Source organism: Elephas maximus, chromosome 1 (genome assembly GCF_024166365.1).
Source record: "Elephas maximus indicus isolate mEleMax1 chromosome 1, mEleMax1 primary haplotype, whole genome shotgun sequence".
In the NCBI taxonomy this organism is placed as follows: domain Eukaryota; kingdom Metazoa; phylum Chordata; class Mammalia; order Proboscidea; family Elephantidae; genus Elephas; species Elephas maximus.
In genome coordinates this window covers 87,720,248-87,745,501 of record NC_064819.1, presented here as the reverse complement: position 1 = coordinate 87,745,501, position 25,254 = coordinate 87,720,248, and the positions used below count along the sequence as shown (strand labels likewise).

Genomic DNA, 25,254 nt, shown 5'->3' with positions numbered 1-25,254 from the left:
TAAACTCATGTTTAAAATTTTCCAGTATTGAACTTCCTTTCAGAATTAAACAATCAGAACTTTAGTTATGAGTACAGAGATGTCTCCAAAATTACAATTACTGTTATTAAAGAAGTTCCTTACAAGACAGGTAAAAGAGTGCACAGTATTTTGTTACCTTATTTATTTACTCTTGGGTTGTGTGTGCATCCTTTCCGAAGAGCAGATTTGCATGATCCTCACATACCTATCAACGAGTCAAAACCTTTTTCTTGCCCAGAGTTCTCTGGAGAGCGGCCTTGACTTCCTTGTTCCGTAAACTATAGATGATGGGGTTAAGCATAGATGTCACCACTGTATAGAAAAGGGCTAGGAGTTTGTCCACTCCTGGTGAATGGCTAGCTTTAGGTCTTAGGTAGGTAACGGACCCTGAGCCATAGAATAGTGTTACTACCAGTAGGTGGGAAGAACAGGTGGAAAGGGCTTTACGGCGGCCTTCAGATGAAGGCATGACCAGCACGGCAGCAAGAATTCTGCCGTAGGAAGCAATGATCAGTAAAAATGGGCTGGAAATGCAAAGGGTGGCCACAACAAAGACTGCAGCCTCATTATGGGATGTATCCCCACAAGCAAGTGCCAGGATAGGTGGGAGGTCACAGAAGAAGTGGTCTATCTCACAGGGACCACAGAAGTCCAAGGAGAAAATATAGTAGGTCTGGCCCAGGCTGACCATGCATCCCACCCCCCAAGAAACCACTGCCAAATGGGCACACACCCCACGGCTCATTCGTGTTGCATAGTGGAGTGGGGAACATATGGCCATATAGCGATCGAAGGCCATGGCTGCCAAAAGCCAGCATTCGCTGATACCAAATAACGAAAAGTAAAACATCTGTGTGGCACAACCCTCCCGAGAGATCCCTCGAGCATCACTTATCAGATTTTGCAGCATCTTGGGTATGACAGAGCAAGTGTAGCCAATCTCCAAGAGGGACAAATTGGCCAGAAAGAAGTACATAGGCGTGTGGAGGACTGGGTTGGTCCAGATGGCGAGGGCTATGAGGGCATTTCCTGTCAGTGATACTAAGAACATGAGTAGGATAAGGGAAAACAGGAGGAAACATTGTTCAGTGACCCCAGAGAATTTAGTAAATGCAAAGCATTTGACAGTCATGACTTTGTCCTGCCACAAGGAGCAATTGAGGTTCATGACCTGGAAAAGAGAAAGACAAAGTCATCAGGAGGATACCTTCAGATGAGGGAGGCAAATTGTTATATTACTTTTAAAGAGCTCTGATCAGTCAGAGAGTCAATAAGATTCACAATTCCTTACCAGCAATTTTAAAATTCAGAAGTTCTGAAATTGCACCCATCCTCATGCAGTTTCAAACCCAATCCTCTTCTGTCCTCACTATCTCAGTACATATGTCCAAAACATACTTAGTCACAAAAGCATAAAATGAAAAAAAAAAAAAGAAAGAAATGATTCTAGGCCAATTCTCACTTCATCCCCTCCTTAAATCAATCATGAAATACTACAAAATAAGTGTCTTCTGATATCTCTCATATCTATCCCTGTTTTGACACTGATTTTATTTCTTTCTTCACTCATTCATTCAACAGGTATTTATTGGACACAGGCTGTTTGGCAGTTACTGCTTTCCATCCTGGAATTCAGCAATGAGCCAAAATCAACATCTCTCCTGACATGGAGCTTATATTTTAGTGAAGGAAAACAGAAATTAAATCATCATTTAATAAATAAAAAAGTGTTGCAATGCATAGAATTTAAAGTAGGGTACGTGCTAAATGACTGAGTGGTCCAATAGGGCTCTTAATGATGAGACCCATGAGCTGAAAAATGAACGACAAGGAGGGGCACCCATGTGAAGACTGTGTTACAGACACTCATATCATGTTTGTACGGAACTACTGAGAAAATTTCATCACTATAACTAATTTCTTTACCTTCAATATTTCTCGTCCTCCATCCTTTCTCTGAGAGTGTTCTTTACTAATTGAAAATTATGATTATCTGCAGTTGAAGTTCAAATTTCTTGATGTGATTATAAAAAAATCTCTGAATCAGGTCACTAATTAGGGATAGAAATTTTTATTTCACCCCTTACCCAAATGGATCCCATGTTACACTCATAGCAAACTACTTGCATCTTTTCTTACATGTCTTGCTCATACTTATTCCTTTTCTTTGTGGTCATTTGCCCATGGGGGCTTGAAATTTCCTTCCCTGATTGTCCACCTAGTGAACTGCATATCTACATTCAAGTTCAAGCATAGTTTCATCTGCTTTTTTGAAACCCTTCCTGATTCTGGCCCTTCCTGCCCCCATGCTAGTCAATTACACATACTGTTCAGTGTGTTTTTATCATGGATGTGGGTGTCCCTGGGTGGTGCAAATGGTTAAGCACTTGGATACTTACTGAAGAATTGGTGGTTCAAACTCACTCAGAGGTGCATGGAAAGAAAGATCTGGTGATTTGCTTCAGAAAGGTCACAGCCTTGTGAACCTGTGGAGTGTGGTTCTACTCTGCAACACATGGAGTCATCATGAGTCTGAATCAGCTTGATGATCATGTTTTTTTGTTTGTTTTATTTTTCATCACTGACAGGATACCACTTACACTACTCTGATACCATTTACTTACTCATATCATTCTGCAAGTATCTCAGTACCAGGATGCAGGAATAGCATACATCTACCACTCTTAACAATTAATAAGGTCTCATGTAATGAAAAAAAAAATTCCAATGCTAAGCTTTACTCTGGCTACCTGTATGTCCTCTGCCTTTTGGTGATATTCTGTTCTCTGAAGCCAATTAAGTTAAATCCAAATATTACAAATACTGTAAAACCTGTGAAAGTTGGAACCTGTATAAGGTGGAAACCTCTCAGAGATGGAAAACTAAAATATCTTCCACTAATAGAGAGTGATAGAAAGTGGTAAGACTGCAGCCTGTCAAAGGCAGAAAACTTGTGAGCCTTGGAACAATAAGGCAGTTCCATCGAATTCCGGCTTTCACAGGTTTCACTGTATAACATTTATTTTTTTCTGAATCCATTGATTGTCAATTCCCAACAAAATGTTCCCGGTTTTTCTGTGGGAGAACTGCAGCTTGCATTGCTATTTTTGAAATGTCATCAACCAGAAATTGAAACAATGTTTGTTCTGAAAAGCAATGACTAGCAATCTTCTGTCCTCTACCTGTTCATTAACATAACCTGATAACATGAGGTCCTGTTATTAAATACCAATTAAAAAAACTTTTGCCTTCAAGTCAATTCTGACTCATAGCAACCCTATAGGACAGAGTGAAACAGCCCCATAGGGTTTTTAAGGAGCAGCATGGTGGTTCCAAGTGCCAACGTTTAGACTGGCAGCAAAGCTCTTAACCACTGTGCCACCAGGGCTCCATGTTATCACATATTGTCTGGCAAAACCCAACATTGTTGACTCCTTGAGCAAATCTGGGTTTGAGCAAATCATCAGTCAAAATATTTCACCAATTTCATACATATTACCTTGAATCTACATCCAGGCCTTGAACTTTGATATTCGTGCAAAGTCCATCCTGTAGAAACCATATCAAATATCCTCAACTATGTATTTAAAAACCAAAACCAAACCCATTGCTGTCCAGTCAATTTTGACCACAGTGACCCTATAGGACAGAGTAGAACTGCCCCATAGGGTTTTCAAGGAGTGGCTAGTGAATGTGATCCACCAACCATTTGATTAGCAGCCGAACACTTAACCACTGTGCCACCAGGGCTCCCATCAATGTATTTAGCAGTGTTAAATTGCCTGTTTTAGGCTCTGACTAGCATTTAATCCTTTTGAAATTTAGTTGATTCTCATTTAATCATGCAACAATTGTCATATAATTTACAGATTTGATCTTCATTGCCATCAGCACCATATTTCTACAATAACTTTTACCTTTAAAATCTTTTTCCAAGAGATCAGCTCTTCAGTCAATATGTTTTAGTGGTGATTAAACAGTTTCCTAAACAATTATCCCACTCAGCAGCAAAGAAGACATCGTGGAAATTTATGTTATATATAATAAACATGTTCCTTGACTTGTTCAGTTCCTTATTCACCTGTATTTTCATAGTGAGACATTTCTTTGTTTCCTGTCACCCAAAGAAAACATGTGATACACTCTTAATACAGTGTCTAACATACAAGAAACATGATAAATTTTAATATTTGTTATTATATAATCTTTTTTTCTAAAATGTTTTAATAGTAGATACAACAACTTAAGTAAAGTGGTCACTAAATGCTACAGAGATGATTCTCATTACTTTCCGCACTTTCCCCCTTAAGACTTAATATTCAGCTAAATGATGCCTTAATAAAACCCAGAAGAAACTGTCTTATCACCTAGATCATCAGGTACAGGGCAATCTAGGTATTTCTAGTCCTCGAAAATAAGAGGCATAGCAATTCCCTAAGAAATAATTAATTTAGAACAACTTACAGCAATTTTATGAACAAGATACTAGGAGGTAGTGTGAATTTATTCTTCGGAGAAGGAGAGAGTTAATGATTACAATAATGCTTAGATCTGAAATCTGCTTTGGGTATTGCTGCCCATTGTGACACTTTACTCTGCCATCTTCCACAACCACTCTTTCCTAAGACATCAGCTATGTCGCCTACCTTGAATCATAATATTTGAGGGGAAAAAAAGTGGATGATTATAGCTTCTGGCGAGACACTCCCTGATTTTCTCTGCATCCTCTCCTTATAGCCAATGTTCAGAAGATACCAACCTGCTCCATCCTCATTTCTAAGACTGTGCACTTGAAACCCTTTGTTGTAGCCAGGGACTATGGCTGATTACTGGAAGATTGTGTATCTCATGAGAGAACATCGTGTCCCTGCAATGCCCTCAGCTCCACACAAACAAACAAAAGTATACACGGCTGTGCTGATTACATAAGGCTATATTTGAACCTTCTTTCTTCCTGAAAAATAATGGGATGTGACTATGTTATATTTCAATTATTCTCCTTGTTCTGAACCCTTATCTTGCTCCTCCTACCCCTCTGGAGACTTCTATCTTCTCACTGGAAAATGTTAGGAAGCAGTTTGATTTTGTCTCTCAGGAATTGTCATGGACATGTCTGTCCCTAACAATTTGTAGGTACATTTTTAGGAAGGAAAATAATAAAGGTGAAACAGCAGATTAATCAATAGTTAAATATAATGAATGATCTGTATTTCTGGAAACTGCTTTCATAGATTGTGTGCATAATACAGTAGAGTTTGAGTGAAATGTATTATTCCAACAATTTTTTGACTGCTCTAAACTATTAATATAAAATATTCAAATTTTGACTTTTGTCAGAATCAATCAGAATAGTTATCAAAAATAGCTATGAAAATTTATGTCATATAATATGTATGCAGTCAATATTTCCCCTAATATTACAACAAATTAAAATTAATAAATCCTAATAGTCTCTCTTTACACATGAGTTTCACAAAGAACCTACTCGTTTCAGTCAAAGGTAAACAGAAGAAAATATAAAGTCAAAGACATATATTAGGGTAGTGAAAGAACAGAGCTTGGTATTGAATGTTTATTATTTAATAAATGTAAACAAAGGGGGCAAGGCAGGAAAATTAGAAAAGAGAAAAGCATCATTCAGGTAGAAAATACCTCTGATTGCAGTCTTCTTAAAGGAGATAGACATGGGTGTCCTCTTTGAAGTTCCACATAAAGAGTTTATTACCCCAACCTTATATGTTCTGGTTTATACTTTTTTTTTTTTAGTGCTCCTAAATTAGAACCTAGTTGCTTGGATGTGACTAAAATGTAATTCTTGCATTTGTCATTTTCTCAATTAGGTATACAGCAAGGGAGATTTTGATTAGATTTGTGGGAATTGGACCAGACAATTGGTTAACATTGTCCACCTCATTAGTAATAAAATACTGAATTTACTTAGTGTGGCAAATGCACTCAGTTAAAGAACATATTTCTATCTCCCTTTTTTTTGGAGCCAGGTGCACCCTACAACTAATTCTTGCCAATGAGATGTAGATTAAAGTAGGTTGAAATACTCAGGAGGTCTCCTTAAGTGAAGAGGAATACTTTATTTGGATCCTCCTCCATCCACCCTGATGTTCTGGAATTCAGTGTGGTGATAGAAGCTCTAGTTTACAGATTTCACAATAAGGACAAAATCCAAAGCCAAGGGATGTTGGAGCAGACGGATAGAAGCAGCCTAGATCCTGGACAAATTTGTGGACACTACCTTTCTTTATATAAGAGCAATAAACTTCCCTTTTAAAAAGGTGTTGGCATCTGGGACGTTTTTGTTATATGCACCAGAACTTATCCCTTACAGAAGCAGTAGTAACCTCTCAAGTCTGTGACTCAGTTATATTGAGAAAACTGCTGGGATTATGCATACTTTCTATCCTTGACACAAAAGTTACCTCTCCCCACCCTTCAGCACCAAGGAGCTTGTTAGAGCCAAGACAAATACGTAAATTATATCCAACTTGCTCATGGGCTAATGAAGAGGCATTCATCTATCTAAGTAGAGGTATAAGTTAATGCAACTGTTAGTTGATATACTATTACAAAATTAATCTAAGCACCGAGAGAATGCTAAGGAAAGGGTCAGCAGCAAATTGAATTAATAAGGGAAATTTTCTTTGAATGGAGAAAGGCTTGAAAGTCCCAGGATAAGAGAAGAATATAAAGGTAAGTTTTGATCAACTTTAGTTAACCAAGTATGGTATTTACATTATTGATGATTTAATCTGTTATTTGGGCCATGCTGTTGTTGTGTGCTGTTGAGTCAATTCTGAATCAGTCAAGATCAAACATTTTTATATTGGAATTTGCAGTTTGGATGTTGTTGCTGTTGTTAGGTGCCGTTGAGTTGGTTCTGACTCATAGTGACTGTATGTATAGCAGAACAAAAAGTACCTGGTCCTGCACCATCCTCACAATAGTTGCTAAGTTTGAGCCCATTATTGCAGGCACTGCATCAATCTATCTCATCAAGGGTCTTCCTCTTTTTCACTGACCATCTACCTTACCAAGCATGATGTCCTTCTTCATGAAATGGCCACTCCTGATAATATGTCCAAAGTACATGATGCTAAGTCTCAGCACCCTCCTTCCTAAGGAGTATTCTGGCTATACGTCTTCCAAGAGAGATTTGTTCATTCTTCTGGAAGTTCACAGTATATTCAATATTTTTTGCCAACACCATAATTCAGATGGGATGTTTCTTCTTTGTCTTTCCTTATTAATTGTCCAGAGAAGAGCTTACATCAGTACAAAGTATTTCAGAACATAGAAAAGGAAGGGATAGTTCCAAATTCATTCTATGAAGCCAGCAAAACCCTGGTACCAAAACCAGGTAAAGACACCACAAAAAAAGAAAATTACAGACCAATATTTCTCATGAATATGATACAAAAATTCTCAACAAAATTCTAGTCAATAGAATTCAGCATCATTAAAAAAAAAAAAAAAAACACCATGACCAAGTGGGATTCATATCAAGTATGCAAGAATGATTGAACTTTAGATAAATCAATCAACATAATTTACCACATTAAAAAAAAATCACATGATCATCTCAGTTGACACAGGAAAGGCATTCAACAAAGCCCAACACCTATTTCTGATAAAAACTCTCAAAACAGGTATCGTAGGGAAATTCCTGAACATAATAAATAACACCTTTACAAAACCAACATCCAAAATCATAGAGAGAGGTTCAAAACATTCCCCTTGAGAAGAGGAACAAGACAATGATGCCCTTTATCGCCAATCCTATTTAACATTGTGCTTGAAATCCTCCCTACAACAATAAGGCAAGAAAAAGAAATAAAGGGCATCCAAACTGGTAAGGAAGAAGTAAAAACTATCCCCATCTGCAGGTACTATGACAGTATACACAGAAAACCTGAAAGATTCCACAAGAAAACTACTGGAACTAATAGAAAGATTCAGCAGATTAGCAGGATACAAAATAAATATACAAAAGTCATTTGGAATCCTATACACCAATAAAGACAACTATGAAAAAGAAATCAGGAAAACAACATCTGTTATAATAACCCCTAAAAAAAATAAAATACTTAGGAATAAATCTAACCAGGGATGCAAAAGACCTCCACAAAGAAAACTACAAAACACTACTGCAAGAAAACAAGAGACCTACATAAACTGAAATGTATACCATGCTCATAGATAAGTAGACTTAATATTGTGAAAATGTCAATTCTACCCAAAGCAATCTACAAATACAATGCAATCTGGATCCAAAACCAACAGCATACTGTAAAGAGATGGAAAAGCTAATCAATAACTTTATATGAAAAGGGAAGAGGCCCTGGATAAGTAAAGCAGTATTGAAGAAGAAGAATAAAGTCAAAGGACTCCCGGTGTATGACCTCAGAACCTACTACACAGATAAGGTAGTCAAAACAGCCTGGTACTGGTACAATGACAGACATATTGACCAGAAGAACAGAATTGAGATTCCAGATGTAAATCCATCCACCTACAGTCACCTGATCTTCAACAAAGGTCTGAAGTCCATCAAATGTGGAAAAGAGAATCTTTTTAACAAATGGTGCTGGCAAAACTGGATGTCCACCTGCAAAAAAAAAAATGAAACAGGACCCACACCTCACACCATACACAAAAACTAATTCAAAATGGATCAAAAACCTAAATATAAAACCAAAGACTATAAATTTTGTAGAAGAAAAAATAGGGTCAGTGCTAGAGGCCCTAATACATGGCATAAACAGGACAAATCCATAACCAACAGTACCCAAACACCAGCAGATAAGCAAAGTAACTGGAATCTTCTAAAAATTAATCATTTATACTCATCAAAAGACTTTACGTAAAGAGTAAAAAGAGAACCTACAGACTGGGAAAAATTTTTGGTTATGACAAAGTTCTAATCTCTGAAATCTACAGGAAAATCCAAAAGACAAATAATCCAAAATAAAAATGGGAAAAGTATATGAACAGGCACTTCACCAAAGAAGACATTCAAGTGGCTAACAGGTACATGAGGAAATGCTCATGATTACTAGACATCAGAGAAATGTAAATCAAAACAACAATGAGATACCATCTCACCTCGACATTACTCACATGAATCAAAAAACAGAAAATAACAAATGTTAGGGAGGCTACAAGGAGATTGGAACTTTTAAGCACTGCTGATGGGAAAGTAAAATGGTAGAACCATTCTGGAAAACAATTTGGTACTTCCTCAAAAAGCTAGAAATAGAAATCCCACTCCTAGGAATATATCCTAGAGCAATACAAGTTCTCACATGAATAGACATCTGCACGCCCAATTCATTGCAGCATTGTTCACAATAGCAAAAAGATGGAAACAGCCCAGGTGTCCGTTATTAGATGAATGGATAAACAAACTATCGTATATGCACACAATGGAATATTACCCGACGATAAAGAACAATCATGAATCTGTGAAGGATCTCATACATGGATGAATGTGGAGGGCATTATGCTGAGTGAAATAAGTCAATCACTAAAGGACAAAGATTGTATAAGACTACTACAATACAAAATCATGAAAAGATTTAAATGCAAAAACAAAAAAAGCTTGATGGTTACCAGGGAGGGGATGGTAGGGAAAGAAAAACAAATAGACAAAAGATAGTGGTATTTTTGGTGAAGGGTAAAACAGTACACACTACTGTGGAAACTAGCACAACTTGTCCAAGGTAAGGTCATAGAAGCTCCACGTTGTTGTTAGGTGTCCTCAAGTCAGTTCTGTCTCATAGCAACCACATGTACAACAGAAGCAAACAATCCCAGTCCTGCATCTTCCTCAAAATTATTGTTTCACTTGATCCCAGTGTTGCAGTCACTATGTTGATGCATCTCTTTGAGGGTCTTCTTTTTTGGAGGCCTTCTACTTCATCAAGCAGGATGTCCTTCTCCTGGGACTGATCCCTCCTGATAACATGTTCAAAGTATGTGAGACAAAGTCTCTTCATCTTTGCCTCTAAGGAGCATTCTGGCTGTACTTTTTCCAAGATAGATTTGTTCATTCTTCTGTCAGTACATGGTATATTCAATATTCTATGCCAACACTATAATTCAAAGGCATCAATTATTTTTCAGTCTTCCTTATTTATTTTTCAGCCTTTACATGCCTATGAAGTGACTGCAAACATCATGGCTTAGGTCAGGTTCACCTTAGACTTCAAGGTGATATCTTTGCTTTTTAACACTTGAAAGAGGTCTTTTGCAACAGATTTGCCAAGTGCAATGGGCTGTTTGATTTCTTGACTGCTCCTTCCATGGGTATTGATTGTGCATCCAAGTAAAATGAAATCCTTGACAACTTCAGTCTTTTCTCTGTTAATCTGTTTAAAGGACACAATCCTGACCCACACCTTTCCTACTTTAAACCATGCAGGGAAGTAAAATTTTGTTGAAGATCATTCAAAAATGGCTGCAGTGATACATCAATCGGGAACTGCCAGAAATGCAAAAAGGATTCGGAAGAGGACGTGGAACCAGGGATATCATTGCTGATGTCATATAGATCCTGGCTGAAAGCAGAGACTACCAGAAAGATGTTTACCAGTTTTATTGACTATGCAAATGCATTCGACTGCGTGCATCATAATAAATTATGGATCACATTTTGAAGAATGGGAATCCCAGAACACTTAATTGTGTTCGTGAGGACATGTACATAGATAAAGAGGCAGGCCTTCAAGCAGAACAAGGGAATACTGCATGGTGTGAAGTCAGGAAAGGGGTGTGTCAGGTTTGTATCCTTTCACCATATTTATTCAATCTGTATGCTGAGCAAATAATCCAAGAAACTGGCCTATATGAAGAAGAACAGGGCATCTGGATTGGAGAAAGACTCATTAACAACCTGCAAAATGCAGACAGCACAACCTTGCTTGCTGAAAGTGAGGAGGACTTGAAGCACTTACTGATGAAGATCAAAGAACACAGCCTTCAGTATGGATTACATACAACTCAACACAAATAAAGAAAAAATCTCACAACTGGACCAATAAGCAACATCATGATAAACAGAAAAGATTGAAGTTGTCAAAAATTTCATTTTACTTGGTTTCACAATTAACTCCCATGGAAACAACAGTCAAGAAATCAAACAATGCATTGTGTTGGGGAAAACAGCTGCAAAAGACCTCTTTAAAGTGTCAAGAAACAAAGATGTCACTTTGAAGACTAAAGTGGACCTGACCCAAGCCATGGTGTTTTCAATCGCCTCACATGCACTTGAAAGCTGGACAATGAATAAGGAAGACAGAACTGAGCCTTTTGAATTATGATGTTGGTGAAGATTACTGAGTATACCATGAACTGCCAACAAAATGAACTAATCTGTCTTGGAAGTAAGGATGAGGAGGCTATGTTTCACATACTTTAGAGATGTTATAAGGAGGGATCAGTCTGTGGAGAAGGACATCATGTTTGGTAAAATAGAGGATCATCGAAAAAGAAGAAGGCCCTTGATAGATGAATTGACGCAGTGGCTGTAACAATGTGCTCAAGCATGGCAACGATTGTGAGGATGGTGCAGGACTGGGCAGTGTTTCATTCTGTTGTGCATTGGGTCACTACAAGTAGGAATATACTCAATGACACCTAAAAATGACAACAAACAAATGTAATTATTTTAACATTCTTTATTTTATAACCTAAGGGGGATAATCTTTGTGGTTACTTGATGACCACCCAGGAAACCTCAGAGATAGTTTAGATGTAAAAGACATCTTACCATTTTTGATAGAGAAAATCTGTTATTACATTAAAATATGAGACCAAGTGTCAAAAGAGAAGAAAAATTTTATAGCCTTATTTGGGAGTGAAAATGTTTAACAAACACAACAGCAAGTAAATGTGACAAACTAGGTGAAAAGATTTTAAATGAACCTAGTAACAACTGATTGTGTTCAAATGGTTTAAATTGTTTTAAAGGTGCAAAACATAAAGAGCTATCATTTGAAATTCTAGATGTTTTATCACTTGCAGAAAAGAGCCCTGGTGGCCTGGGGTTTAGGGCTTGTTTGGTAACCGGATGGTTGGCAATACAAACACACTAGCCACTGGGCGGCCGGGGAAGAATATGGGAGGTCTGTTTCTGTAAAGATTTACAGCCTTGTAAACTGTATGGAACAGTTTCTGGGTTTCTGTAAAGATTTACAGCCTCGTTAACTGTATGGGACAGTTCTCTGTCCTATAGGGTTGATAAGAGTTGGAATCAACTCAATGGCAATGGATTATTACTTAAGAATTTTTTTTTTTAAAGTAATCCTCAGGTAGCTTTATGTTGTTGTTGTTGTTAGGTGCTATCGAGTTGGTTCCAACTCATAGTGACCCTATGCACAACAGAACAAAATACTGCCCAGTCCTGCACCATCCTTACAATCGTTGTTATGCTGGATCCCATTGTTGCAGCCACTGTGTCAATCCACCTCGTTGAGGGTCTTCCTCTTTTCTGCTGAACCCCTGTACTTTGCCAAGTATGATGTCCTTCTCCAGAGACTGATCACTCCTGACAACGTGTCCAAACTATGTAAGGCCCAGTCTCATCATCCTTGCTTCAAAGGAGCATTCTGGTTGTGCTTCTTTCAAGACAGATATATTCATTCTTCTGGCAGTCCATGGTATATTCAGTATTCTTCGCCAACACCACAATTCAAAGGCATCAATTCTTCTTTGGTCTTCTTTATTCATTGTCCAGCTTTCACATGCATAAGATGTGATTAAAATACCACGACTTGGGCCAGGCGCAGCTTAGTCTTCAGGGTGACATCTTTGCTCTTCAACACTTTGAAGAGGTCCTTTGCAGCAGATTTACCCAAAGCAATGCCTCTTTTGATTTCTTGACTGCTGCTTCCATGGCTGTTGATTGTGGATCCAAGTAAAATGAAATCCTTGACAATTTCAATCTTTTCTCCGTGTATCATGATGCTGCTCATTGGTTCAGTTGTGAGGATTTTTGTTTTCTTCATGTTGAGGTGCAATCCATACTGAAGGCTGTGGTCTTTGATCTTCATTAGTAAGTGCTCCAAGTCCTCTTCACTTTCAGAAAGCAAGGTTGTGTCATCTGCATAACGCAGGTTATTAATGAGTCTGCCTCCAATCCTGATGACCCATTCTTCATATAGTCCAGCTTCTCGGATTATTTGCTCAACATACAGATTGAATAGGTATAGTGAAAGGATACAACCCTGGTGCACACCTTTCCTGACTTTAAACCAATCAGAATCCCCTTGTTCTGTCCGAACAACTGCCTCTTGATCTATGTAAAGGTTCCTCATGAGCACGATTAAGTGTTCTGGAATTCCCATTCTTCTCAATGTTATCCATAATTTGTTATGATCCACACAGTCGAACGCCTTTGCATAGTCAATAAAACACAGGTAAACATCCTTCTGGTATTCTCTGTTTTCAGCCAGGATCCATCTGACATCAGCAATGACATCCCTGGTTCCACATCCTCTTCTGAAACCAGCCTGAATTTCTGGCAGTTCCCTGTCAATATACTGCTGCAGCTATTTTTGAATGATCTTCAGCAAAATTTTGCTTGTGTGCGATATTAATGATATTGTTCTATAATTTCCACATTCGATTGGATCACCTTTCCTGGAAATAGGCATAAATATGGATCTCTTCCAGTCAGTTGGCCAGGAAGTTGTCTTCCATATTTCTTGGCATAGACGAGTGAGCATCTCCAGTGCTACAACTGTTTGTTGAAACATCTCAATTGATAGTCCATCAATTCCTGGAGCCTTGTTTTTCACCAGTGCCTTAAGAGCAGCTTGGACTTCCTCCTTCAGTACCATCGGTTCCTAATCATATGCTACCTCTTGAAATGGTTGAACATCGACTAATTTTTTTGGTATAATGACTCTGTGCGTTCCTTCCATCTTCTTTTGATGCTTCCTGCATCATTTAATATTTTCCCTGTGTAGAATCCTTCACTAGTGCAACTCAAGGTTTGAATTTTTTCTTCAGTTCTTTCAGTTTGAGAAACACCAATCATGTTCTTCCCTTCTGGTTTTCCATTTCCAGCTCTTTGCACATGTCATTATAATACTTTGTCTTCTCAAGCCACCCTTTGAAATTTTCTGTTCAGTTCTTTTACTTCATCAATTCTTCCTTTTGCTTTAGCCGCTTGATGTTTGAGAGCAAGTTTCAGAGTCTCCTCTGACATCCATCTTGGTCTTTTCTTTCTTTCCTGTCTTTTCAATGACCTCTTGCTTTCTTCATGTATGATGTCCTTGATGTCATTCCACAACTCATCCAATCTTCATTAGTGTTCAGTGCATCAAATCTATTCTTGAGATGGTCTCTAAATTCAGGTGGGATATACCCAAGGTCATATTTTGGCTCTCGTGGACGTTCTCTGATTTTCTTCAGTTTCAGCTTGAACTTGCATATGAGTAATTGATGATCTGTTCTGCAGTCGGCCTCGGCCTTGTTCTGAATGATGATATTGAGCTTTTCCGTTGTCTCTTTCCACAGACGTAGTCAATTTGATTTCTGTGTGTTCCATCTGACGAAATCCATGTGTATAGTCACCATTTATGTTGGTGAAAGAAGGTATTTGCAATGAAGAAGTCGTTGGTCTTGCAAAATTCTATCATTTGATATCCGGGATTGTTTCTATAACCAAGGCCATATTTTTCAACTACTGATCCTTCTTCTTTGTTTCCAACTTTCACATTCCAATCACCAGTAATTATCAATGCATTTTGATTGCATGTTCAATCAATTTCAGACTGCAGCAGCTGATAAAAATCTTCTATTTCTTCATCTTTGGCCCTAGTGGTTGGTGCATATATTTGAATAATAGTCGTATTAACTGGTCTTCCTTGTAGGCGTATGGATATTATCCTATCACTGACAGCATTGTACTTCAGGATAGATCTTGAAATTTTCTTTTTGACGGTGAATGCAACACTGTTCTTCTTCAAGTTGTCATTCCCAGCATAGTAGACTATATGATTGTCCAATTCAGAATGGCCAATACCCATCCATTTCGGTTCACTAATGCCTAGGATATTGATGTTTATGCTTTCCATTTCATTTTTGACAATTTCTAATTTTCCTAGATTCATACTTCGTACATGCCAGGTTCTGATTATTAACGGATGTTTGCAGCTCTTTCTTCTCATTTTGAATTGTGCCACATCAGCAAATGAAGGTCCCGAAAGCTTACTCCATCCAAGTCATTAAGGTCAACTCTACTTTGAGGAGGCAGCTCTTCCCCAGTCATCTTTTGAGTGCCTTACAACCTGGGGGACTCATCTTTCAGCATTATATCAGACAATGTTCTGCTGCTAAGGTTTTCACTGGCTAATACTTTTCAGAAGTAGACTGCCGGATCCTTCTTCCTAGTCTGTCTTAGTCTGGAAGCTCACCTGAAACCTGTCCTCCATGGGTGATCCTGCTGGTATCTGAATACTGGTGGCATAGCTTCCAGCATCACAGCAACACGCAAGTCCCCACAGTATAACAAACTGACAGACACGTGGAGGTGTATCTTTATAAGTATATTTAAGTTCATACAAATAGATGTAACATTAAAGCTTGTAATGTTAGCTTTAAAATACAATAAATTTTATCAGAATACTGAATAAAACAAAATATATATTAAATTGAATTTTCCATCTTAATGAACTTAATACTTGGTAAACATAGAAATCTTATACATAATTTCATAAGCATGTTCATAGCCTTTGAAAGTATTGAACCAACTACAGTCTCAACAATTTATGTTCATGAAAACCCTTAATCCAAGAAATCTACTTTCTTCTCATTACAGGTATGAAGAAAACTAGAAAGCAGGTAACTGTTAAAAAATATATGTATATATCTATTTCTGTCCCAACGTATACATTACCTACCTTAGTGGCCAAAAAACCCAAAAATTTATGCATTAATATTATCCAAAAGGAGTGAAATATTTGTTCAGTCTGTTATTCAATGGGTATTCTACAAGGTAGAAATGTAAGAGAAAAGGGTAGATTTAAAATATTTGGTTTCAAACGTTTTGTCTTCTGTACTTATGGTAGAGATTACACGTTTGTAAAGATTATTCATAAATTAAATCAACAGTAATTTAGACTTTCAAAGTTAAATAAATATCTTAAAATTAACAGTTAAGCTGAAACACTAAATCCACATAATCTGAAGCATTAAATAATAATTATTCACACAGGGAATGATTTTATGTGAGAGGAGTAGGCCTTCATTAAAATTGCCTGTGTGGACACAATCTTCCTGGAAAATGATCTCTCTGTAAATAGTGTCCTCTATGTGGTTATACGTCTGCGACTTATTTGGGTCTCCTATGGCTGCATTGTGAGAAGTGTGCTGACAATAAAATCAGCTGAAGGCAGAAAGAAAGCATTTGGGACTTGTGGGTCTCACATGATTGTTGTGGTTTTGTTCTTTGGGACTATAATTTCTGTCTACTTACAACCCAAGAGCAAGTATACTCAGAAGTGCAGTAAATTCTCCACCCTTTTCCATACTATAGCCACTCCCTCACTTAATTCTTTGATCTACACCTTGAGAAACAAAGAAGTTAAGCGAGCTGTAGAAAGCCTGTTGGCAAGAGACCCAACTTAGGGAGAAATGTACGATATACTCATGAAATTCCTCAGATGCTGGGAACTTTTAGGTACCTCTCATTATAGTTTCTCCTTTCATTTAGTTGAAGTGCAGCTAAATCACCAAAATAAAAGTAGGTGTGTAATGCCCTTTTAATGACATCCTGAAGTCACTTACTCTAAATCCTTCTTACGCTCCTTTCTGGAAAAGTCATGTGTCTCCTTTTTTGTCTGCATTATAAATACTCTGAAAAAATCAATATAGGTATATGCATACGTATTTGTATACTTTCATAAATCCTAGAGTTATTAGAGCCCTGATGGTGCGGTGGTTAAGAGATCGGGTGCTAACCAAAAGATTGGCAGTTCAAATCCACCAGCCACTCCTTGGAAACCCAGTGGGGCAGTTCTACTTTGTACTATAGGGTTTCTGTGAATCTGAATTGACAGCATAGGTTTGGTTTGGCGTTTTTTTAGAGTTATGGTTCTAAATCCACTGCTGTTGAGTAGATTCTGATATGTGGCAACCCTATGTGTTACAGAGCATGGGATTTTCTTGCCTGTAATCTTTATTGTTGAGCTTTTCTTCATGCTGCTGCTGTGTGGGTTTGAACTGCCAAGCTTTAGGTTAGTAGTCGAGCTCAAAGCATTTGTGCCACCCAGGGATGTCTCTAGTGACTGACTAATGACATGACTGACATAGTTATGACAAACACAAATGCATATCATGACACTAAATCTTCTGCTCCATGGAGGTAGAGCTCAGATGATAGTTGCAGAAATTTGAGTTTATATAGGGATGCTCCCTATTGCTTACCAGGTCTCACATCCAATAGTATTACAGGCAGTGGGTGTTCTGTTGGTAGTTTAAATGAACTTGTAAAGGTCCATTGGAAAAGGCACAAATGTCTAACTGTTTGCCTTACTTGGAGGGTTGCTGCTTCTTGTTCAGTCAATAGCAGCCCCTGGGACTAAGTACATCCAAGGATTTTTCTCATCTCTCCCACCCACAGAAGAAGACCCATAGAAAGATGTGCCATGAGGCTAAATGTTTCTCTTTTATGGATTCCTCATCAGAATAGAATAGAATAGCTATCAATCTCTTTTGATTGACACTTTAGCTCCAGAGCTGAATTCTGAGATAAATCTGCAAACATAAGTTTAAGTCTCATCATTAATCCTGGATATTTAAATATGACCAAAGTAAATTGATGTACAAATAATAAAAAAAAAACTTTGTCATTGTATAGTATTTTTATTGATATTATAATTTGATAATATATACAAATTTTTTCATATTGAATACAAATTGCTATCTGTTTTAGTAATATTCTTAACAATTTTGGTAATGTTTTAAATTTAAAGCTATTAGTCTTTTTTTCTATATGTTCAAAATATTTGTTTACAGAATATTAGCAAGATTTCTATTGGCTTGGTTACTGGATGTTGCTTAGGCATACTTTTGCACACTGCTCTTTATATTTTTTTTGGCAAAAAAATAACACTTTAACAGACAGCCACTAGAGAATCATTTTAATACAAATAAATAAATGTAGTCAAATATAGCATGAAATTTAGTGGAGTAGTCTAAAAAAATATATAGATACGCATTGCAGAAGAAAAACATGATCTAGTCAGAAAGCCATAAAAAAGGTAACTTGTCTATCTAGACCTTGTGCTTCTCCACTCACAAAATATAATCCATTTGGTGTTAATAAATGTGTTGTTAGTAGATTAATAAATATGATCACACTTAAGTTAAATTTTTATTGGTGGATTAGGGAAGCCAAATGTCTAGTAGCAAACCCTGGTGACATAGTAGTTAAGACCTATGACTGCTAACCAAAAGATCAGCAATTCGAATCCACCAGGGGCTCCTTGAAAACTGTATGGGGCAGTTCTACTCTGGCCTTTAGGGTCACTATGAGTTGGAATCGACTCGATGGCAACTGGTTTTTGGTTTTTAATGCCTAATAAGCAATGTAGTTATCTGAGTCATTTAAAATCTTATAATTTAAAACAGACCAAAAATAACAATAATAATGATAACTTTATACCTACCCCCCCCAAAAAAAACTAAGTATCAATTTTTAATGTTTTCCATATATGCTTTACATTTTTAAGATAATTTATTTTATTTTTGTTATTGTTGAAAATATACACATGGGAACATACACAAATTCAACAATTCCTACATGCACAATTCAGTGACACTGATTACATCTGTGAATTGGGCAACCGCTCTGACCCTCCTTTTCTGAGTTGTCCTTCCCGCAATAACATAAACTCACTATTACTTGCTATCTAATCTTTTGAATTGTTCTTGTCAATTTGATCCCGTATAGATAGATCTTAAAGAGCACAATGCTGAAGGCAGACGTTCTTTACTAGTTAAGGTAACTATTGTTTAGTTTTAAGAAGACTTCAGGGAATATTTTGGGTTTAAAGTTCAGCATTTTAAAGAATATCTCATGGCAATAGCTTCAGCAGTTCATTCAGCCTCCTTGGCTCCAGAAACCCTGGATTCTGCAAGAATTGAAATTCTGTTCTGCATTTTCCCTGTTTTGATCAGGATTCTTCTGTGGAAGCTGTAATCAAAATGTTCAGTAGTGGTAGCCAGGCACCATCCATTTCTTCTGGTCTTAGGGCAATGGAGGCAGTTGTTCATGGAGGCAATTAGCTACACATTCCATTTCCTACTCTTATTCCTGACTTTCCTTCTTCTTTTGCTCCAGACAAATAGACACCAACTTCTGTAACTTGGATAACTGCTTGCCATTAAGACCCCCAGGCACTACACAACAAATTAGGAGGTATTAAGCCTAAACACGCTATCAGGCCAATTAACTAGGATATCCTATGAAAACATGACCCTAAACCTCCAAACCAGGGAACCAAATCCCACGAGGTGTTTGGTTGTACATATGCAGCCTCGACAGTTACTCTTTGTTTTGTCTTTTTGTTAATGTTGTTAGTATATATGTCATACAACTTTTGCCAATTCAACTTTATTGAAAGCAATTACATTAGTCAGTTGTGCAACTCTGTTCTTAATCAGTGTGATTTTTCCATCACTGTAAACCAAAACACATTTGCTGATGTGGCATGACTCAAAATGAGAAGAAACAGCTACAAACATCCATTAATAAAGGGAAAGTAGAATGTACAAAGTATGAATCTGGAAATTTGGAAATCATCAAAAATGAAATGGAACTCACAAACATAGATATCCTAGGTATTAGTGAGGACTGATATTGACCATTTCGAATTAGACAACTACATGGTCTACTCTGTCAGGAATGACAACTTGAAGAGAAACGGTGTTGCATTCATCACCAAAAGAACATTTCAAGATCTATCCTGAAGTATAACATTGTCAGTGATGAGATAATATCTATACACTTACAAGGAAGACTAGTTAATACAACTATTATTCAAATTTATGCACCAACTACTAAGTCCGAAGATGAAGAAATTGAAGATTTTTGCCAACTTCCACAGTCTGAAATTCATCCACTATGCTGTCAGGGTGCATTGATAATTACTGGTGATTGGAATGCAAAAATTGGAAACAAAGAAGAAGGATTGGTAGTTGGAAATCATGGCCTTGGTAATAGAAATGGTGTCAGAGATTGCATGGTAGAATTTTGCAAATAGTATTTTTCGACAACATAAATGGTAACCATACACATGGACCTCACCAGATGAAATACATCTCTGGAAAGAGATGATGTAAACCTCAATGTCATCAGTCAGAATAAGGCCAGGACCTACTGCAGAACAGACCATCAAATGTTCATATGCAAGTTCAAGTTAAGCGGAAGAAAATTAGAATGAGCCTATGAGAGCCAAAGTACAAACTTGAGTATATCCCACCTGAATTTAATGACCATCTCAAAAATAGATTTGACGTGTTGAACACTAACGACCAAAGACCAGATGAGTTGTGGAATGACATCAAAGACAGCATGTGAAGAAACAAAAGGTCATTAAAAAGACATGAAAGAAAGAAAAGACCCAAATGGTGCAATGACCTGGAGTTAGAAAACCAAAAGGGAAGAATATACTTGGCATTTTTCAAGCCAAAAAAGTTCAAGCCTCTAGTTGCCATTTTGAAGAATTCTATGAGGAAAATATTAAAAGATGCAGGCAGCATCAAAAGAAGATGGAATTGGGTGGGGCCAAGATGGCAGACTAGGTAGACGCTACCTCGGATCCCTCTTGCAACAAAGACTCAGAAAAACAAGTGAATCGATCACATACATAACAATCTACGAACGCTGAACAACAAACACAGATTTAGAGACAGAGAGCGAACAAATACGGGGAAGCAGCGACTGTTTTCGGAGCCTGGAGCCAGCATCTCAGTCAGGTAACCTTGGCGCCGGGCTTAGGTCTGGGCCCAGGGGAGCTGAACTCAAATTCTTGTGAGGGCGCAAACAAGGGGCGCAGCCCTACCCCCCTGAACTCACCCCGGGAGGGGGCCCAGCCAGTCCGTGCGGGCGGCGTGGCGACGCAGCTAGTGGGAGAAGTCCCCGGGAGGCAGTGATTGGTTTTGGAGCCGGGAGTGCAGCGTCCCAGCCGGGGAACTTTGGCGCCGGGCTTTTGACTGGGCGGTGTCAAGGCACAAGCATGGGGTGCAGCCCTACTCGCCTGAACTAACCCCGGGAGGGGGCCCAGCCGGTCCGCGAGGACGGCGTGGCGACGCGGCTGGCAGGATGAGAGGTCCCCGGGAGGCAGCGACTGATTTTGGAGCCGGGAGTGCAGCGTCCCAGCAGGGGAACCTTGATGCTGGGCTTTGGACTGGCAGCTGAGCATCTGACTGCGGCTTCAGCGGGCCAGACCCTCTGGGCCAATCTCCACACAGCCAGCACACATAGGCGACACGCCCCTCGGGAATCTCAGATAAAATAATCATTCCAAGCAAGATAAGCAACTTTCGCTATATTCCGAGGTGCTACTCTCCTATTTCTCTGAACCCTCCCCCACCCTTCCCAGGCGGCTTCATTAACATTGGAATTTCCTGAGCCAGAGGTAGAACGGCTCCAGCTCCGTGCTGGCTTTGCTACCCCCAACTTTTTTTTTTTTGGTCTTTCCTAACCTATTCTTCCAGCCTGAGAGAAGGAACCACAAAAAACCCAGGAACCAAAAATCCATCCCTAATTGGACTAAAAACACAGAACCAGCTACAGCCAAGCATATATGAGCCAAATCTCGGACTTTCATCCTTACAGGGAACAAGGTGGCAGTTATAATCCAAAGGCAGTTCTGATACAGATCTGACTGCATTTTTTTTTTTAGCGGATTTTCTGGAAAAACAAGTTTCCCAGGTCTGATATCTCTGCGTATTCAACAGAGTGCTCATTGACCCACAACAGGGAACTGAGGGCTGAAGCTCCCCCCAGACCACCTAGCCTCTTGCCTTAGGGGTCTAAGGAGGGTGACATCTACCAATCAGTAGAGGTACTTGCATTGGGGCCCAAGGTACAGCTGCAGTGCCCTCCCACCAAGGTGCTATAGGAATAGAGACACACCTACCTCACTGACACTTGGGGGAAGCCTGTCAGCACCCTGCCCCCCTGGAGTGTGAACCCCAGCTGTTAATAGAATCTGGTGCACACAACTATCACCACTACTTCTCAAGGTGGATAGGTGTTAGGGTGCAGCACACACTTGACCCAAAATCAGATTCTACTCAAGAATAGTGAATGGACTCAGGCATATATCTCTGGCAACAGCCCAAACCAGCTGGTAATAGGTCATAAGTAAGTCAAGGGCTACAACAAACAAGACAGCACAATCTAGTAGCCCATCCACGTATATTGAAAGAAAACAAAAAAAGACTCAGTGAGCAATTACAGAAGAAACCACTGCTATATCTTAGTGATGGCTCAGAGACAGCAGTCAATATCAAACCACATAAAGAAGCAGACCATGACAGCTTCTACAACCCCCCAAACAAAAGAATCAAAATCTTTCCCAAATGAAGATACAATCCTGGAATTATCAGATACAGAATATAAAAAACTAATTTACAGAATGCTTCAAGACATCAGAAATGAAATAAGGCAAACTGCAGAAAAAGCCAAGGAACACACTGATAAAACAGTTGAAGAACTCAAAAAGATTATTCAAGAACATAGTGGAAAAATTAATAAGTTGCAAGAATCCATAGAGAGACAGCATGCAGAAATCCAAAAGATTAATAATAAAATTACAGAATTAGACAACACAATAGGAAGTCAGAGGAGCAGACTCGAGCAATTAGAATGCAGACTGGGAAATCTGGAGGACCAGGGAATTAACACCAACATAGCTGAAAAAAAATCAGATAAAAGAATTAAAAAAAATGAAGAAACCCTAAGAATCATGTGGGACTCTATCAAGAAGGATAACTTGCAGGTGATTGGAGTCCCAGAACGGGGAGGGAGGACAGAAAACACAGAGAAAATAGTTGAAGATCTGCTGACAGAAAACTTCCCTGACATCATGAAAGACGAAAGGATATCTATCCAAGATGCTCATCGAACCCCATTAAAGATTGATCCAAAAAGAAAAACACCAAGACATATTATCATCAAACTTGCCAAAACCAAAGATAAAGAGAACATTTTAAAAGCAGGCAGGGAGAAAAGAAAGGTCTCCTTCAAGGGAAAATCAATAAGTCCAGACTACTCAGCAGAAACCATGGAGGCAAGAAGGCAATGGGATGACATATACAGAACACTGAAGGAGAAAAACTGCCAGCCAAGGATCATATATCCAGCAAAACTCTCTCTGAAATATGAAGGTGAAATTAATTTACAGATAAACACAAGCTTAGAGAATTTGCAAAAACCAAACCAAAGCTACAAGAAATACTAAAGGATATTGTTTGGGCAGAAAACCAATAATATCAGATACCAGCACAACACAAGGTCACAAAACAGAACATCCTGATATCAACTCAAATAGGGAAATCACCAAAACAAATTAAGATTAATTAAAAAAAAAAGCTCATAACAGGGAATCATTGAAGTCAATATGTAAAAGATTACAATAATCAAAAAGAGGGGCTAAATACAGGAGGCATAGAACTTCCATATGGAGAGTGATACAAGGCAATATAGGACAATACAAGTTAGGTTTTTACTTAGAAAAATAGGGGTAAATATTAAGGTAACCACAAAGAGGTATAACAACTCCATAACTCAAGATAAAAGCCAAGAAAAATGTAACAACTCAACAAACATAAAGTCAAATACTACGAAAATGAGCATCTCACAATTTACTAAGAAAAAAGTCTCAGCACAAAAAAATAAGTGGAAAAATGAAACTGTCAACAACACACATAAAAAGGCATCAAAATGACAACACTAGACACTTATTTATCTATAATTACGCTGTATGTAAATGGACTAAATGCACCAATAAAGAGACAGAGAGTCTCGGACTGGATAAAGAAACACGATCCATCTATATGCTGCCTACAAGAGACACACCTTAGACTTAGAAACACAAACAAACTAAAACTCAAAGGATGGAAAAAAATATATCAAGCAAACAATAAGCAAAAAAGAAGAGGAGTAGCAATATTAATTTCTGACAAAATAGACTTTAGACTTAAATCCACCACAAAGGATAAAGAAAGACACTACATAATGATAAAAGGGACAATTGATCAGGAAGACATAACCATATTAAATATTTATGCATGCAATGACAGGGCTGCAAGATACATAAATCAAATTTTAACAGAACTGAAAAGTGAGATAAACACCTCCACAATTATAGTAGGAGACTTCAACACACCACTTTCGGAGAAGGACAGAATATCCAGTAAGAAACTCAATAGAGACACGGAAGACCTACTTACAACAATCAACAAACTTGACCTCATTGACTTATACAGAACTCTCCACCCAACTCCTGCAAAGTATACTTTTTTTTCTAGTGCACATGGAACATTCTCTAGAATAGACCACATATTAGGTCATAAAACAAACCTTTGCAGAATCCAAAACATCGAAGTATTACAAAGCATCTTCTCAGACCACAAGGCAATGAAACTAGAAATAAATAACAGAAAAACTAGGGAAAAGAAATCAAATACTTGGAAACTGAACAATACCCTCCTGAAAAAAGACTGGGTTATAGAAGACATCAAGGAGGGAATAAGGAAATTCATAGAATGCAACGAGAATGAAAATACTTCCTATCAAAACCTTTGGGACACAGCAAAAGCAGTGCTCAGAGGCCAATTTATATCGATAAATGCACACATACAAAAGGAAGAAAGAGCCCAAATCAGAGAACTGTCCGTACAACTTGAACAAATAGAAAGTGAGCAACAAAAGAATCCATCAGTCACCAGAAGAAAACAAATAATAAAAATTAGAGCTGAACTAAATGAATTAGAGAACAGAAAAACAATTGAAAGAATTAACAAAGCCAAAAGCTGGTTCTCTGAAAAAATTAACAAAATTGATAAACCATTGGCTAGACTGACTAAAGAAATACAGGAAAGGAAACAAATAACCCGAATAAGAAACGAGAAGGACCACATCACAACAGACCCAACTGAAATAAAAGAATCATATCAGATTATTATGAAAAATTGTACTCT

General features: G+C 38.0%; 1 protein-coding gene across 1 annotated transcript; it reads right to left on the bottom strand.

Moving 5' to 3' along the window:
- Nucleotides 1-229: 229 nt before the first annotated feature.
- Nucleotides 230-1,189, bottom strand: LOC126064304 (olfactory receptor 10C1-like). Its single transcript, XM_049863235.1, has one exon. The coding sequence runs from the start codon at nt 1,187-1,189 to the stop codon at nt 230-232; it is 960 nt and encodes a 319-aa protein (XP_049719192.1).
- Between the last annotated feature and the right edge of the window lie 24,065 nt (nt 1,190-25,254).

Bases quoted from the DNA above. Each gene is read 5' to 3' on its own strand.
- LOC126064304 (XM_049863235.1), bottom strand. From the start codon at position 1,189: ATGAACCTCAATTGCTCCTTGTGGCAGGACAAAGTCATGACTGTCAAA.